The following is a 17,659-nucleotide window of genomic DNA, read 5'->3' on the forward strand; positions in this document are numbered from 1 at the left end:
CAAATATTAACCAGTAAACTCAACTTAGATAAAGTGATATTCATATATCTTTTTTAAAATAACTTTAAATTCACCCTTGAATCAAGTCAGAGTTTGGATTCTACTCAATTTATGTATACACTTTGAAAATAAAGTCATAAAACTATATTTTTGAGCTATAAATACTAATGTCCTCAAACAGATACCTGATCTATTTTCTTCCTAAACCAGCAGAATACATTTTTACAAAATAGATCACCAGCTTGGTCTTGTTTATTTCTTCTTCTGATAAAAGGAAACTATAGGCAAAAGCTTGTCTGATGATCATGAAAGAAGAGCACTAGAAATCAAGCTAAATGAGATGATTTAGAGTTTTCTCAATAAAGAGAAATGTATGTATATATGTGTTTGTGTCACACATATGCACACCTGCCATCCTAGGGCTTGAAACTCAGGGCCTGGGTATGGTCTCTGAGCTTTTTGGTCAGGGCTACTACTCTATCACTTGACCCACAACTCCACTTCTGGCTTTTTGGTAGTTTATTGAAGGTAAGAGTCTCACAGACTTTCCTGCCTGGGCTGGCTTCAAATTACAAATCCTCAGTCCCTTGAGTAGCTAGGATTACAAGAGTGAGTCCCCAACCCCAGCTAATAAACAGAATTTTAAAATCAAGCTTTTGAATTTAGGTCATACAGAGGGTTTTGTTCTATAGGCCTCTAGGGTTTTGGTAAATGCTGGACAGTTCAGCTGAAAAATTATCATTTTTTTCCCGTAACATTTACTGAAACCAAATCATACATTAGAAGCTTTTATTAAGGTGGATTTAACACAGTCCTTGTCTTCATGGAAGTCAAGCACAGGAGAGAAAATGGTTAACAAGTTGTGGTAAGAACTACAGAGCAGAAGAACAAGGCACTGTGAAAGTGTAACTCAAATTTCAAGCAAGGACTCTGAAATAGGTGATAGCTATTATTTGTAGGGTGAGATTCCCTGGCTATACAAAGAGCATGCAAAGGAAAACACTACAGCTGAAAAATAAAAGGAATTTTGTGCTTGAAGGAAGGAATCAATGGTTTAAGAGAGAGAAACAACTCATCTACTAACATGGGGCTATAATGTAGGCAATAGGTATTAATCCCCATATTCTGAGGCCTCTTAGGAAACCTATCTTCATCCTTATAATACCAGAAAGGAAAAAGGTCAAGCAAACTCAGCAAAATCTCCATTTCCTGCTGTGTTTTATCCAATTCCACAGTAGTGACCACTAAATCACCTTTAGACTAATAGTCAGATACTTTCAGAGCACTTTTTTCTACTTCTTTTATGTGTGTTTTTATATAAAATAAATGGCATAAAAGAAAATCTAGGAAAAGGTGAAATCACCTATCACACCTGGAAACCTTTCTATGCATGCTTCAAATTAAAAAACAAGAGTGATCTTGATTTCTAAAACCCTCTAAAAGAGAGCAATGATTTTATTTTCCTGCTGCTATATCATGGTGATGTGTTTGTATGGAATTTTCCTCCATTAGAAACCCTTGTCCAGAAAAATAGCTATTCTTTTAATCTTCACCTCTTAAAATCTATCTAGTTTAATGCTTAACATATTTTATTCATCTTTATTGAATAAATGTCTCCCAACATTACTACACATTATTCATAATCCTTTTTCCACTTTAGTATTAATTTAATACTGTATTCAGTTTGATATACATAGTGGTATTTATTGATATAATAAGTTGTGACAGTAAGTTGTTTTGCAAGTGAGAAACACAAAACATTCCAATATTCATTTTTTTCGCTCTTTTTTTTTTATTGTGAACCAATATTCATTATTTTTCAGAAAGTCGGACAAGGTATTGTAGGTATGAAATTTAAAATGTTTTCAGATTAACTAACAAAAAGGTAGGCCAAAAGATTTAGACTGCAATGCAAACATCTACATCTCCCTCTACCACCAGATCCCAGGTACGTTCTCTCATGAGGCAAAAAGAGTAAGCCACACACCATTAAGTCCTCACCTCAGTGTTATGGTCAACTTACCTGCTTTAGAACCCATTGTAAAGCCTTTTCAAAATAATCTCCAATCCAGCTTTCAAGATTACTTCTGTACTTAGCAGGCTGATTCCTCAACCAAGATTTTATTAGAGAATTAAGATCTGTCTCTTCATCACTGAAACAGAATAATACAAATACATAATTATTTAAGAAGAAACTTCCAAATTTCTGCTCCAATAAAGCATAATTCCACACATGTATTATCTGCTAGAACGTAAGAGTTGGCTTTAGTTACTTACGTCTGCTTATAAAAATTTCCCTCTTTAAAAAGTACCTTGCTTGCAACAAACATTTTCTTAAGGAATAAATCTAAAACTAAGGTATAATTTATGCATATACAACCTGGAAAAGTTAACATTATTACATTTTACAGGAAATTGTACATACTCATTACACCTTTTCCAACCTATACCTGTTTCACCATCAATTTTATAATCCTAGGTAGCAATAATGATCTTTGCTTACTGCTTATTTTCTTTATATTCTATCCTATATTATAATTATTGTTGCACTGAAGTTTATCTCTACTTTATGGTATATTCCAAAATGACAATCCATCAATAAATGTTACTTTTACTCCTGTCTTACCATCTTTCCTAAGGTGCCCAATTTAATGATAGGCACATCATAAACATTCAAAAGAACATTAAAATATTTTAATGTAAAATTATATTTTACTGTACTTTATTACAAGATTTTAAGAATATATTGAATAAGTTGTATATAAATGCTATGAACTATAAATTTAAGTTATGCTATACTTTCTAATTATTATTTCACATCAAAGGAAGCTCATGACTAATTCAATTTAAATGTTTCCTACAATATTATCAAAGAGTAGGCAATAAAGTATAAAACACAGTATGAACTAAAGTGATTGTACTGTTCTGTCATACTCTATCTAAAATGACTTCACATGATCCTAAAATTAGTTGGTAAGTAAAAAATCCTAAACATTAATTCAAGAAAATAGGCAAAATATTTATACATCCTTCACAGTATATTTATTTTACTTACCTATAAAACCAAAGTAATAACTAAAGAGTATTCTAATATATGTAAGAGCTCTGTGACTTACCTAAGAAATATCATTCCCATTCTAGACACTGTGGCTGGTGAGGCACAACTTAAATCATGAGTTTCAAATACAAAGTTAACATTTGGACCAAACTGAATTCTTTCTCCACTGGGCATGGTGAGCAGCCGATTATCATCCAGAACAGAATTCAGAGATTCTATCCACTCAGGGTCAATATCACCATCACAGATTATCCAGGAGCTGACATCTGTTGCCAAATCACAACGGTGAAGATAGTAGAGATTTTTAAAAATGCACATGCACATAGAGAGAGAGGAGGGAGTGAGAGAGAGACAGAGGGAAAGAGAAAGTGATTAAACTTTAAGAAATTAACTATGTCTTGTTATTTATAACTGATTTCCCCCTATGCACACAAAGTAGAGCAAGCTGAAAATTTTTATATAAATTTTTACTATAAAAGTGCTTCTGAGCTGGGCACCAATGGCTCACACCTGTAATTGTAGCTACTCAGGAGGCTAAGATCTGAGGATCGCTGTTCAAAGCCAGCATGGACAAGAAAGTCCATGAAACTCTTATCTCCAATAAACCACCAAAAAACCGGAAGTGGTGCTGTAGTTCAAGTGGTAGAGTGCTAGCCTTGAGCTGAAGAGCTGAGAGACAGTGCTCAGGCCCAGAGTTCAAGTCCCATAACCGACCCCCCACCCAAAAAAAAAGCGCTTCTGAACCCATTGGCAATCAAGTTCAGCTGGCCAAAAACAGTTATAAGTCATATGATAATGCCTTATTCACCTATAAGCATCCAGAATTGGTCATGTAAAACTTCATTTAACCTTCAGCTTGTTTTCAAGCTCTTCTTCAATATACAAGGGAGAGAAAAATCAGCAAAAGACTTAAAGAGGAATTTGTTTTTTAATTGTTATTGTTGGGGGTTTTTTCTTTGAAATAGGATGTCACTATGTTACTCAGTCAGCTTCGAATTCATGCCCCTCCTGCCTCAGCCTTAGAAATGTTGAGATTACAGGCCTACATCATCAACTGACCTAAGTACTATTTCCACAAGATAACTATAAAACGTTCTTCAGACCTTTATCATTTACCATATCATAAGAACAAATGAATGACTGCTATGTAATATCTCTTTTAGAAAACATAGGAAACTGAATTTTCACTGTCCTTGCTTGAGAAATAAAAAAAATAACTGCAGTCATTTTTAATATATAAAAAGATAACCCCAAAGGGGAAAATGGCCAGTGTGCTCGTATAGCCTTTCTAGTAACAAGTGTATTTTCTCCATCTTGCGTGGTTCAGATACTTGAACCTCTGAAACAATTCAAAAAACAAACTGTCAGCAATAAAAGTGAAAGTAATGTCTGACCTTTACTTAATATACTACACAGAAAAAGAAACTACATCAAAAATCCTTCTAATATCTTCATTGTTCAATTTCATTTACTTCCTTAGAAAAACAGCTATTAATTAAATTATGACCCAATAAAAAAGTAAGGAATCTCCTAATTGCAGTCAAAAAAAGAAAAATTCCTTAAAATTCAAATAAAAAATTCAGATCAGGAAATTTACTGTTTTAACACTTAAATTTTCAAAATTATCCAGAACAATGTATTCAAACTAACAAGTTAAAGATACATTTTAAATTAAGCCTTAAAATTCAACTTAAGATTATAAGGTATTATGATGTCAACTAAGCAACCAATAAAAGATTCTGCAGGTACATTAGTTGTAAATTACAATTTATTCACTCTGAGTTTCTACTATATTAATAGTTACTATAAATGTAAGTCAAAATTATAACATGAATTGAGTGTATAATTCCAGTACTTGAGAGTCTAAGATCAAAAGTTTGAGAGCCTGGGGAATATAGTAAAATAAGTATCTCAAAAAAAAAAAAGATAGCATGTAAATAATCAAAGGCACAACATTGTAAGAACACTATTTTAAGAACACCATTATAAGGTTTTCTTATACTACTGAATAATAAAATTGATAATTTATGTAATAAAATTTTCATAAGTCATTTATAAGTAAGTCATATAAAGTCACATATAAAAAATTTCATATAATATTCATGTATTAGCTTTGATTAAAACAGCACCATTCATTATACACAGGTTCTTATATTCTTTTAGCTTTATTAAGTAAAACAACGAATTACCAACCTTGTGGTTCTCGAACTACTTGGCGAGCGCTGTTTGTCAAAACACCATCAGCCCATTCTCTAGTATCCATGTCAATATGGCCTAACAACTGATGCCTTGGCATAGCTTTAGGATTCATAGTGTACTGTTTCACTACTTTGCCAGTTCTACAAAGTGCTGCCCTTAACATTCTCCAAAGAGTAGATTTGCCAGCACCACTTGGACCAACGATAACAACTCCCATCCTCTGGCGTAATTGCTCATACAATTCTAAAGCCTTCTTAATCTAGTAGAAAAGAAATATGTCCATATGTGATTTATGCTATTCAATCATAGTTCTGATTTCATTCTGTGAAATTTGTTTCAACATGTAAATTAAGCCTGCCATTTCTTCAGTTGAAGACAAAACCTTAAGCAGAACAATAGCTAAATTAATGTGACTATATATTCAGTGAAATTCTAAAACTCATTATTTGATTAAAAGAAACAGGTTGTTTTCCATGGATGACATTACAAAATTTACATTATTTCCTTTACTCATTCATCCAAATCCAATAATCCTTTATTTTATTCACTTATAAATATATGCTGTGATTTTTCAATTCTGAGGGAAGAGTATTCAGACAATACAAGAGAACCTCTAAATAGAATTTTTACTAAGAAATTGTTCTAGTGAAATGAAATTACATGTAAACAATTAACAAAATAAATGGATTAGCAAATGACAACTCTATTACATGCCAGACACTATTATGAGCATCAGAAACAAAAATTGAAATAAAAAATATATATGGATCTTGTCTTTCATGGAGGTTACTGAGGGGAAGGGTCATTATTAATCAAATACTCAAATATTAAACAAGCATATATGATAGTAATGAAAGTACATAACAAGGGGACCTAACCAGGACTTGATCAGAGAAAGCATCCCTGAAAGATGAATAAGGACAGTTAGAAATGTATTAGTATACTGTAAAATATTCTTGAGTTACCTGATTAGGTATGATTTCATAATTGGCCTCCTCAAAGACTTGCTTTAATGCAGCACTTAATTCATCATATTCTACTTCTTTAAAGTCAATGCCAGGGAAGACATCTTTAATCAGGGCATCAAACCGTGTACAGTCAGCAAATGTAAACTTCGACATTGTATTAAGCCTTAGTGCTTGTACCACTATGTGACTTTCATTAGCTAGAGACAAAGTTTCACCAAAATTATTAGTTAACAATCTAATGAAATAAAAAGATTTATGTACTCTGTAGATTTAGTATATGCTATTAATCATTAAATGATATGCTAGAACATTTAAAGACAAAAGTAAATTTTAACTGGAAAGCTTAGCCATTTTTTAACTGCTGAAAAATAAGTATCACTAAACAGAGTTATGAACTCTTTCCATAGGATTTGAATCCCAGGGTACATAGACTTGGATAATAAAAATTATCACTTATACTACCACTTTATGAATTATTAGAATTATGATAATAACTATAAAATAGGTAAGAAAACATTCCAATTTAAGATGTGAGGCATTAAGCCTCTAAAGGTTCAAATGACAGAGCTGATAGGGCATAGCAATAAGCATTGAAACTGGGCTCAAACCTAGGTAACTAATTCTAGACTCACATATCTCTCCAAATATACCAATATGACATCTAGAGAATTTATTTTTTAAAAACTGATGAACTGAGAAATCTTCTGACAACCTTGATCAAAACTATTTTACAAATCCATTCTTAGACCAAATATACTAAATACTATTAAACTATTATCATTGCTAGGCTCTAATTTTCAAAGATACCTGGAGCTCACTGATACTCTTCTCTTGCTCTCCCTCCCTCCCCACCCCTCTCTCTCTCTCTCTTACACACACACACACACACACACACACACACACACACACACACACACACACACACACACACACACACACACACACACACAATCTGCCTTCTATTTGCAAGTATAGAAATGCTTGATATAGCTATATTCCCAGATATTAAAAAGGTTTAACTATCCTAGAGTTTATTTTGGACACTAAATTCATAAACCATCTTTATAACTTATTGTAGGTATCATTTAAATATTTCTTTACCAGACAGAAAACTAGCCACTGTACAAATTAACGATCTACACTTACATATGTCAACCTAATAACAAAGTTAGTCATTTCCTTTTTTAAAGACACATATCATTAAATAGCAACTTCTTTGTACTACTTAAAAATGGATAACAAAATTTTAAAAAGATGCATTATCTGATCAATACAAAAAGTGAGGAAAACAAGAAAAATCTTTATTAGAGAATTTAAAATACTACCTGCAGATACTTCCTAAATTTAATCCTTGCCTCCCTTCTTTGAGGATGAGCTAGCTTTAAATAAAATTCCAAGTATAAAACTGGCAGCAAGGAAAATAACTTTACAATAGAAAAAACTAGTAAACACCACATTAGCCAAATTATATTATGCACCCCCTGATTAGAAGGTTATGATTATGAATATGCCTTACTCCTTCTGAACATTTGTATGCCATGTAATTCTACTCAAGGAATTCTTATTTGTGAAAAAGAAAAAACTCAATGTGTTTCAAGAGTTTCTGTTAAGACTAGACAAATTCTCAATTGCATTCTACCTCTATTTAATCATTAACTTGAAGGGTAGAGTCCAAAAAACAGTCCAACAATCTGCAAAACACAAGATTGTTTAGGTGATTATTATTTTGTCGTTGTTTTGTTATGAGAGGGTCTCTCGCCAAGCTGGCTTCAAATTCAAAATCTTCCAGTCTCAGGCTCCCAAACAATGGGATTATGTGGTTAGTGCTAAGCTCAACACTACTAGGTAATCCTAATAGACTGTTGAGTTTAAGAACAAGAAGACTGGGCTGGCAAAGTGGCTGAGTGGTAGAGTGCTTGCCTCTAGTGCATGAAGCTCTGGGTTCAATTCCTCAGCACCACATAAACAGAAAAAGGCAGAAGTAGTGCTGTGGCTCAAGTGGTAGAGTGCTTGCCTTGAGCTGAAGAGCTTAGGGACAGCAACCAGGCCTGGAGTTCAAGCCCCATAAATGACAAAAAGAACGAGAAGACTAACCTACTCCTTCATATATCAAAACTGTTTTTTACTTTAAGTACATTTAAAAGTTATTATAGGACGAAGGTTAAAATTATGAGAAATCTTAATTAAACATGAACTTAAAAACAATACAGCAAAATTGCTACATTAGTTGTGGATAACTATAGTAATGATAAAAGATATAACCATACACCAAACAGAAGAAGTGGACACAGAAATTACTTATAGTCTACAACTTTCCCATAAATATGAAACAATTCTAAATTAAAGCTTATTTTTAAAAAATAAATTATTTGGGGCTGGGAATGTGGCTAAGTGGTAGAGTGCTTGCCTAGTATGCATAAAGCCCTGGGTTCGATTCCTCAGTACCATATAAGCAGAAAAAAAAATAGTTACTAGAATTGGAATAATGAATCATACCATTCTTCTTAGTGCCAGTTTTCTTCAATTGTCTAAGAAGATTTCCACTTCCTCTCAGAACTGTCTTCAAAGCTCTCAACCCCCAATCATAGTGTTGCTGAGGGGTCAAAAGTTCCCTGAAATAAAAACATGAGACTCTTAAAATGGTAAACAGCTATGATAAATCCCTTGTACCACTTCATCCAAAGAACTACAGAGTATGAATACTAACACAAGGAAATGAATATTGACACACCATTAATTCCTTTAAGAGTATGAATCACATATAATAAGCATTATAGAAGCCTCTGAGGACAGCTCTTCAGAAGCCAGATAAACCTGTCTTGAATGAGCTCATTATCTTAAGATACTGAATGAAAATTACTTTTATCAGTACATAATGGTCTTATATAAACTAGTTCCCTGTTACCTACTGACATAAAACAATTCCATGTTTCCCAACAAGAAATAACTCAAATCTCTATTACTTGAAGAAGAAATAAGATAAATTGTAAAAGATTCCCTCTAAAGATTTAGTTTCCTCTGAATAGTCTGTTAGTAAATCAGTTCAATCATAATCATTAAACTAAAGCAATCCAATATAAGTATTTCAGTAAAAAATATGGTAACTTATTGAAAAATAAGGTCACTTATAGGTATAATCACTAGAAACATAAAATATGAAAATATTTAGAAGAAAAAAACTCACCTAGCCAGATTGAAAATAGCTACTAATTTTCTTCCCAATACTTTAGCATCTTTAAAGCCTTCTGAATAGAGAATAACTTCTGCAATAAGTTCATTGTCTGGACGTGACATAGCTACTGGCCTGAAGAGCTGTTTAAGATTATCAGGCAGTTTCTGTCTTCCTCCATAACCTTTGCCAGCAGGATTCATAGTGATAAAAATTCCAGAATTAGAATTTATTTCTACCTAGAATGTTAAATTGAAAGATAGGAATAAAGATTTATAGAAGAATCATACTGTATTTCATAAGAATAAGACTTACATCTTGGAAAAAGTAACTTCCAATGGGCTAACCATCTTCATACTTGACATAAACTCCTTAGGACTCCACAGCTTTATACAGATTTCCTTCATAATCAGTTGTTTAAGATGAAATGTTTAAGAGATTGTGTATTCACTCATTCAACATGTGTTTACTAAAAGTTTTTCCTCCACTAGGTACTTCACTAAGTTCAAGTCTGCACCAAAGTTAATATTACTTATGCCCTTCTGGAGCATAAACACAGTATACCTAGAATTACATAGGCCAACTATAGTACAACAAATGATGAAAACACATGGTAGGAGCATTTAACACAACATCAGAAGCTAAAATACAATGTCAACAATAAAGAGGAATGAAACAAAATAAAGAGTAATAAAGTAGAGTAATAAAGATAATAATAAAGAGTAATAAAACAAAAAAATCTATCTATTAAGGAAAGAAAAGAGAAAAATCAGGAAGTAGAAGGGAAGATGAATAAAGATATATGTTTTAGTATTTGTAAAGGTGATAAATGTGATTAGAAGGAAGGCAGGCTAGAGCTGTTGCACAGGATAACAAGAAAAGGTCCTTGGTAAAAAGAAAAAATTACTTTCTAAAACAAAAAAAGGAAAGAAAATGTAGACCAGAGTAAACTTTGATAGCAATGAGGTAATGACTTAATAAAGTTATTTTTACTTGTCAAGAGCTTTACCACGTAAATAATGTATTAAAAAGTAAATCTGGTCTTTGTTGGGCTACCCCCCCAAAAAAATACCATGAAAAGTTATTTTGAATAACAGAATTGTTACACAGTTCCTTTAATTTTTGGTATGTTCAGCAGTATTCATAAAAACACACATTTACAGTTTTTGCACATTTACAATCTCTCATGGTGAAAAGTGAGTAGCAATGCGGAACAGGTGTTAACTTAGAACTGAGCACTACTAAAAGTGACTACTCCAATATTATCTAGAGTCATGTTAAACACATGCTTTCAGGATTACATAGATACAGATTCAATTCCCAGAAATCTTGGTTTCTGTTATGCGTCAATGCATAACAGTACTTACGTCAAATGACTGTAGTGAGAATTAAAAGAGATAATACATTAAAGTATGTGTACTTTAATGGACCAGCACAGATGACATGTAAATTATATATATATATATATATATATATATATATATATGTATGTATGCATGCATGTATTCGTGTGTGTGTTTGATGAATAGTAAAAGGGGGACCAGGAATTTAAAAAGCTATTTCATAGATAAGAAGGCTTAGGGGAGTGGCGGGGGGAGGAGGGTGTGTAATGGGAAGGGATGGGAAGGGGAAACAAAGGAGGAGGCAACATCTTGCCCATGTAATTGTAACCCCTCTGTACGATAGTTTCACCAAAAATAAAAAATAAAAAAAAAAAAGGCTTACCATACTGGTCTCAGATCACAAGTGGCAGTAGTAGAGGAAATATAAACTCTTAATACAGTGTTAATGAAGCCAAGTCTTATCATATAGTTTAAGTCTTTCAAAATCATTAAATTCTTCAATTAAGTTTTCTTTTTACCTCTTTGCCAAGGAGTTCACATACAGTTCTATGATTCTTCAAAGCATCTTGAATTGTCTGGATTTGCATAGACACTGCTGATAGGACAGATTCTTCTAGTCGGTTGAATTCATCAAAACAACCCCAGGCCCCACACTTCACCAAACCAACAAATATTCGACCCATTGATTTCACATCAATGCCCTTAAAAACAATTTAAATAAAATTCATTAAAAATGATTAAAATCTCTAATTGATATTATTTTACCGTTCAACTACATTCAGGTCATTTATTGATAAAATAATCATTTTACCATCTATGCCTCTTGTTTTTTTTTCAAAATAGGGGTTAAGACAGATGTGATGCCACACACATCCCAGCACTCAGCATTCAGAAAGTAGAGCTAGAAAGGTATTAGTTTGAAAGAAAAGGGGAGAGGGATTCAATATGGAATTAGCTACTCTTTTCAAAATTTGGGATAGTTTCAAGGTGTGAAGAACTCTATATAATTATTTTAAAAATTATTATCAGTGTTAGTCTTATACCACATCTCTGGGCTTGTAATGAAAACATAGTATTCTTAATACACCTGAGTACACTGAGAGGTGGGGAGGGGAAGGCCCAGAGAACTAGGGCAGGAGATGTGGCTCAGTGATAGAGCTCTTGTATCATATGTGCAACACCCAGGGTTCAAGCCTCAGTACTACAAAACTACAAAAACACACAGCATAAATTTAAGAGTACCTTTTGGTTAGTCTCTAAAACAAAATATACATCTTACTGCTTTCAGTAACTTACAAATCAGTAACTTCAAATTAATTTTGCAAATATCCTTTTTGAGTTTTTTTTAGTACTGTCCTTACTAAAAACATTTAAGTGATTTAAATGTTTTAAAGGTAGAATGATTTTAAAACTGGGACATTCCCATAGTCAGCACTCAAGAGGAGGGAGGACCACTTAATGAAGACCAGCCTGGGCTATGAATCAAGACCCCATCTCAAAATAAATAAAAATAGAGATATTTTAGGGCTGAAGGCATGGCTCAAATGGTTAAAGCATCTACCTAGCAAAGATGAAGCCCTGAGATCAAACCTCAGAACCATAAAAAATATTTTAAAAGTGTATTTCATATACAAACTTGTGAGAAATAATCTTAACACTTAACAGAATTTATTACATATTTTAGCAATTATGTGTGCTACCTCATCACAATTAAAAACCAAAACTTGTCTTCCAAGAAGTCCACCTAAAGCCTTTACTGATTCGGTTTTCCCAGTTCCAGCTGGTCCATAAGGATTTCCTCCAAGTCCCATCTTCATGGCTTGGGTCAGAGTAAGGTAGCACTTGTCGGTCAGTGGAGTATACACCAGCTTGGGAGCATTACCCTACACAGGAAAAATGTAACATCAGTGCTCCTGTTCTATTGACAAGGATCAATACCATATAGGGGAGATTCTAATTGAAAAGCTAAAAGTGAAATAACAGGTCAATTTTTTTTGCTGTTGGTCATGGGGATTGAACTCTGGGCTTGGGCACTGACCCTGTACTCTTCAGCTCAAGGTGAGCGCCACAGCACCACTTCCGGTTTTCTAGAGATAGTCTCATGGAGTTTCCTGCCCAGGCTGGCTTTGAACCATGATCCTCAGATCTCAGCCTCCTGAGTAGCTAGGATTACAGGAATGAGCCACCGCCCCCAGGGAACAGGTCAATTTTTAACAGAAATTTATCCAGACTTTCTCTCAGTGAAAGGAACTTTTTAAAGCACAAACTATAATTATTTCTCAAGCATGTATTTTTGTTTCCTCAATTACCATAGAAGTGTAATAGTGTTAGGTTTCTCAATTTCTTGATAATAGCACACAGATACCCTTTTAAGACTAATCCAAAAGAGCATTATATAAGAAATTCCATTCCATATTATAAAACTCAAAAATAACTTCCCTGAAACCTCAATGTGTAATCATATCTTAATTTCCTAAGAAAATAATTATCAAATAATTTTCAAAAGTTTTACTTATCTATAGAGAAAACACATTCGAATTCTGTCATTTATAGGATTCTTCCCTCAATTAAGTATATATATATATATATATATATATATATATTTGAGAAGCAAAACCCATCGCCTTGCCAGGCAGCGGTGGCTCATGCCAGTAATCCTAGCCACTCAGAAGGCTTAGATCTGAGTATCACAGTTCAAGGCCAGTCTGGACAGAAAAGTTCATGAGACTCTCCAATAAACCACCAAAAAAAACAGAAGTAGCACTGTGGCTCAAGTGGTAGAACACTCTCCTTCAGCTGAAGAGCTAAGGGACAGCGCCCACGCCCAGAGTTCAAGCCCCATGACCAACAACAACAACAAAAAAAATCTTTTTTGAAAGACCCAACTGGCAGCAATCTTGACATATGCTTATTAACCAATTATTGAATATATTCAGATAACTAATTCACTGTGATAGGAAAAGGCAAAAAGGACACAGCTGTATTTTTAAGGATAAATCACATGAACTAGGCTTTTAAAGAATTCCTTTACTGCACAAACAGAAAGTGTTTAGAAAACCTGTTAAATGTAAGTACAATTACAGTATTTTGATACTACTGAGGTTGCAATGCTCAGTTCTCCTTGATTAAAAATATATTCCAAGTTCTATATAAATACCTCTCAATGTAAAGGTATATCATCGAGAACTGAGTAAAACACTAGCATTGTTTCAGCATTTTAATAAACAATATTTTATTTGTCTTACATAACATCTAAATTCTGACAAATTTAAATTACTGAAGACAGTAATACAAAAAAGAATAAAAACAACTTTTTAATAGCAAATTCTCTTTAATTCTTAGGTGGAAATGGTAAGTATTTCTGCCACAATCATACCTGGTACTCATAAGTATACTGAAGTTCAGAATCCACCATTTGAACAAAGCATGTGTGATCATTTTTCATATAGAATCGAACTTGTTTTTTCCAAGCCCAGTCTTCAGTTGTATGAACTTGAACTTGGTTTAACTGCTTCACCACATCAATATTATGAATAATGTCAAGAATTAGTGCTTTAAGTTTAAGCTCCAAAATTTCTGACTCTGTGCAAACAGGAAAATGTTGGCCTATAACTTATGTACTTCATATATGAAAGTATAAAAAAGAACTTTAGTGTCAATTACACTTGAATAGTAAGTAAAATAAATCATGCAAGCCAAAGAAATAAGATAATTAAGTCAAGTGCTGGTAGCTTATGCTTGTAATCCTAGCTACTTAAGAGCCTGAGATCTAAGGATCACTGTTCAAAGCCAGCCTGCACAGGCAATTCCATGAGACTCTTATCTCCAGTTAACCATCAGAAAACAGGAAATAGCACTGTGGCTCAAGTGATACAGCGATAGCCTTGACCTGAAGAGTTGAGGGACAGTGCCCAAGGCCAGAGTTCAAGCCCCAGAACTGACAAAAAAAAAAAAAAGAAAAAGAAAAAAGAAAGAAAGAAAATTGAAAAACTGAAGGTGTCAAATTTTCAGTAGAGACCTGGGAACATGTCTCAAGTGGTAGTGTGTCTGACTGGTAAGTATGAGACTTCAGTTTAAACCTCGGTACCACATATAGAAAAAAAATTGGAATATCAAGAATGAAAGGGCAACAGAAATACTAAACATGGATAAATTTAGTACTTTTTCCTCTTGAATCACATAAAATTTGTATAATGGAGAAAAGCAAAAAAATATATATAATCTCAGGGAGTTGAGAATGTTGATGTAATATGAAGATAGCTACAACATTAAAAAAGAGTGAAAAAAAACCTATGTGTGGTAAAAGTTTCTATATTCCACTTAACACTATTCATTTTACAAGCAATATAAAATTCAATACGTAAGTCTTAATGTAATTTATAATGGCCAAAATAGGTAGATGGATACATTTCAAGTCAGGAACAAAACAGATGAAGATACAATACAAAAACAATTCAAAGAACCCAAGGTTGGCAAAAAGGGACTGCTTTTTTCATACCAGTATTGCCTGGATCCTCAGAATTGGTGTCAACATTGGTATAGTACTCTAATTTATTCACCAGCTGTGTTTCAATCTGATGAAGACTATGATCTTTGATGGCATTTTCTATATCTTCAGTAAATTTAATCTGCTCTGCCAAGCATAATATCTATTAAAGAGAAAAATTACTTTAAAAAGAAGATAACTTCATTATCCTGCAGTTTGTCTTCCATGTTTTACAGCTGCAGGGAATAGAGACCCAGAAGTTAAGTACTCTGACACTGATGAAAAAGATGTCAGCTGTCAGAACCTCCTCTCCTCTAGGTCAGGAATCTCTCTGAAATACCAGGCCTGACTGTATTCCAGACACAAGCCCTTACCTGTGAAGGGAACAGAGATGGGTCAACTGCACCTTGTGAACTTTGTCCAGCAGTAACACATTCTTTCAACAACTGTTTCAAAGTCTGTTTCATTTCCAAGGCCAAATCATTCAGCCAAGCCTAAAAGTAAAATTAGAAAGCAATATGCACAATTCATCAAACAAATATGCAAACCATTGACTGACCATCTTTTTTTATCTCTAGAGAGGGTATTATAATTTTTATTATTTTTATATTTTTTATTGGAAAGATACTGTACAGTGGGGTTACAGTTACATAAGTAAGGTAATGAGCACATTTCCTATTGAGCATTGTTACCCCCTTCTTTGTTTTTCCTCTACCATCCCTTCCCTACCTATCTCCCCAACTCCTCCCTCCCACCCCTACGCCCACCCCTGCCTTCATTTTATCTTTTTACTATCAACAACACTAAAATAAACACCAGTAGCTTGTAACTTTAGCTATTTAGAAGGATGAGAGCTAGTTCAAACCAGCCCAGATGGCAAAGTCTGTGAGGAGTTCATCTCCAATTAGCTACCAAAAAGCCAAAAATGAAGCTGGTGCCTAAGTGTAGAGCACCAATCTTAAGCAAGAAAGAGCGCCTAGGACAGGAGTTCAAGCCCCAGTACCACACACCCACACACCCACACACCCTCTCTCTCTCTCTCTCTCTCTCTCTCTCTCTCTCTCTCTCTCTCTCTCTCTCTCTCTCCCTACCTAACAAAATACATTATTTGTGAAGACATTTTCCTAAAACACCTTTGTTAGTCACCTTTGATGAACTATTTTGATACAAATTTCATATGGTTAAAAATTCTTATTTCCATAACAGTTTACCTCTACATTATTTGATAGAAGAACTTTATTTTTAAAAGATACAACTTCTCCCTCTAAAGATTTCATTGCAGTTATATGTTTTGACTCCTCATCAAAGCACACACTGTTGATACCTGTTACAGAAAAGCAACAATTTAAATGCAAAAACATTAATTTCTAGATATGATACATACATATACATGCCACACAATACATATTGCATGCCCCATAACATTATAATAGAATTATAATGTGCATCCTGAAATGTTTTGGTAAGTGCTCCAGTATTTAAATGTCAGATTGTAGGGGGAAAATAATGTTCATCTTTTCTTTTTGCAGGCTGGGAAGTGTGCTGATTATTCAACTCTGGTCCTGTACATGCTAGCCAAGTACTCTCCTGCCACGCCACATCCGCAGCCCAATATGCATTCCTATACTCTTATTTAAGTATGGCTTATTTTGCTCATTTTTGTAACACCTCAAATTATATTTCCTTTATTGTACAGTATTCTATAATTTATAGTATGCTACAATTTATCCATTCACATATTGATTAATTTATTCATTCACCAAGTAATGAATTAACCCATTCACCTATTCAGCTTTTGGATTACTTCCAGTTTTTCATTCATGAATAAAGCTCTTAAGAACATTTATAAAAGTCTTTTGCTAACATGCTATTTTTTCTTATGTAAATATCTGGCTATAGTGAAGTGTACGTTTGCCTTTATTAGAAACTGCCAGGCTGGGAAGGTAGAGTGCTTGCTTGCCTTGCATGTGTGAGGCCCTGGGTTCAATTCCTCAGCACTACATAAGCAGAAAAAAATGGAAGTAGCATTGTGGCTCAAGTGATAGAGCACTAGACTTGAGCTGAAGAGCTGAGGGACAGCACCCTGGCACAGAGTTCAGGCCTCAGGACTGACAAAAAAAAAAAAAAAAAAAAAAAGAAACTGCATGTTATCTTTCAGACATTATAACATTTTATACTACTACCAACAATATATTGAGCTAGGACAGTTCTAATTGATGAATTTGTTGGTTACATGCTTAAAACTCTTTCTAGAAAATGGTGATAAAGAATATACAATCAAATATATGTGTATGTTTGTTTTAAAAACCACCGGAGAATTGTGTTGTATGTGGTTAAAGTATCTATCAAAAAGGAAATGTTTTTAAGGTTTTATGAAGCTCTAGAAATGACAGGAAAGAATCCATAGGGATAAAACTCAGATCCATGCTTGCCTGG

General features: G+C 33.6%; 1 protein-coding gene across 3 annotated transcripts in view; it reads right to left on the minus strand.

Annotated features, from left to right (window-relative positions):
• The window catches only part of LOC138838830 (cytoplasmic dynein 2 heavy chain 1), a 172,077-nt gene that overhangs the window by 118,757 nt on the left and 35,661 nt on the right, over positions 1–17,659 (minus strand). For all 3 annotated transcript variants that reach the window (XM_070038203.1, XM_070038201.1, XM_070038204.1), the window contains exons 29-40: positions 16,435–16,547; positions 15,598–15,717; positions 15,236–15,386; positions 14,114–14,319; positions 12,438–12,620; positions 11,256–11,438; positions 9,410–9,633; positions 8,722–8,837; positions 6,223–6,422; positions 5,252–5,516; positions 3,117–3,324; positions 2,024–2,153 (exon numbers count right to left, since the gene is read on the minus strand). In XM_070038203.1, the coding sequence (XP_069894304.1) occupies positions 2,024–2,153; positions 3,117–3,324; positions 5,252–5,516; positions 6,223–6,422; positions 8,722–8,837; positions 9,410–9,633; positions 11,256–11,438; positions 12,438–12,620; positions 14,114–14,319; positions 15,236–15,386; positions 15,598–15,717; positions 16,435–16,547 (2,099 nt within the window). The remainder of the gene's footprint in view (positions 1–2,023; positions 2,154–3,116; positions 3,325–5,251; positions 5,517–6,222; positions 6,423–8,721; positions 8,838–9,409; positions 9,634–11,255; positions 11,439–12,437; positions 12,621–14,113; positions 14,320–15,235; positions 15,387–15,597; positions 15,718–16,434; positions 16,548–17,659) is intronic.

The sequence above is a fragment of the Dipodomys merriami genome, unplaced genomic scaffold (assembly GCF_024711535.1).
Source record: "Dipodomys merriami isolate MVZ:Mamm:240054 unplaced genomic scaffold, mDipMer1.0.p SCAF_29, whole genome shotgun sequence".
NCBI lineage: Eukaryota > Metazoa > Chordata > Mammalia > Rodentia > Heteromyidae > Dipodomys > Dipodomys merriami.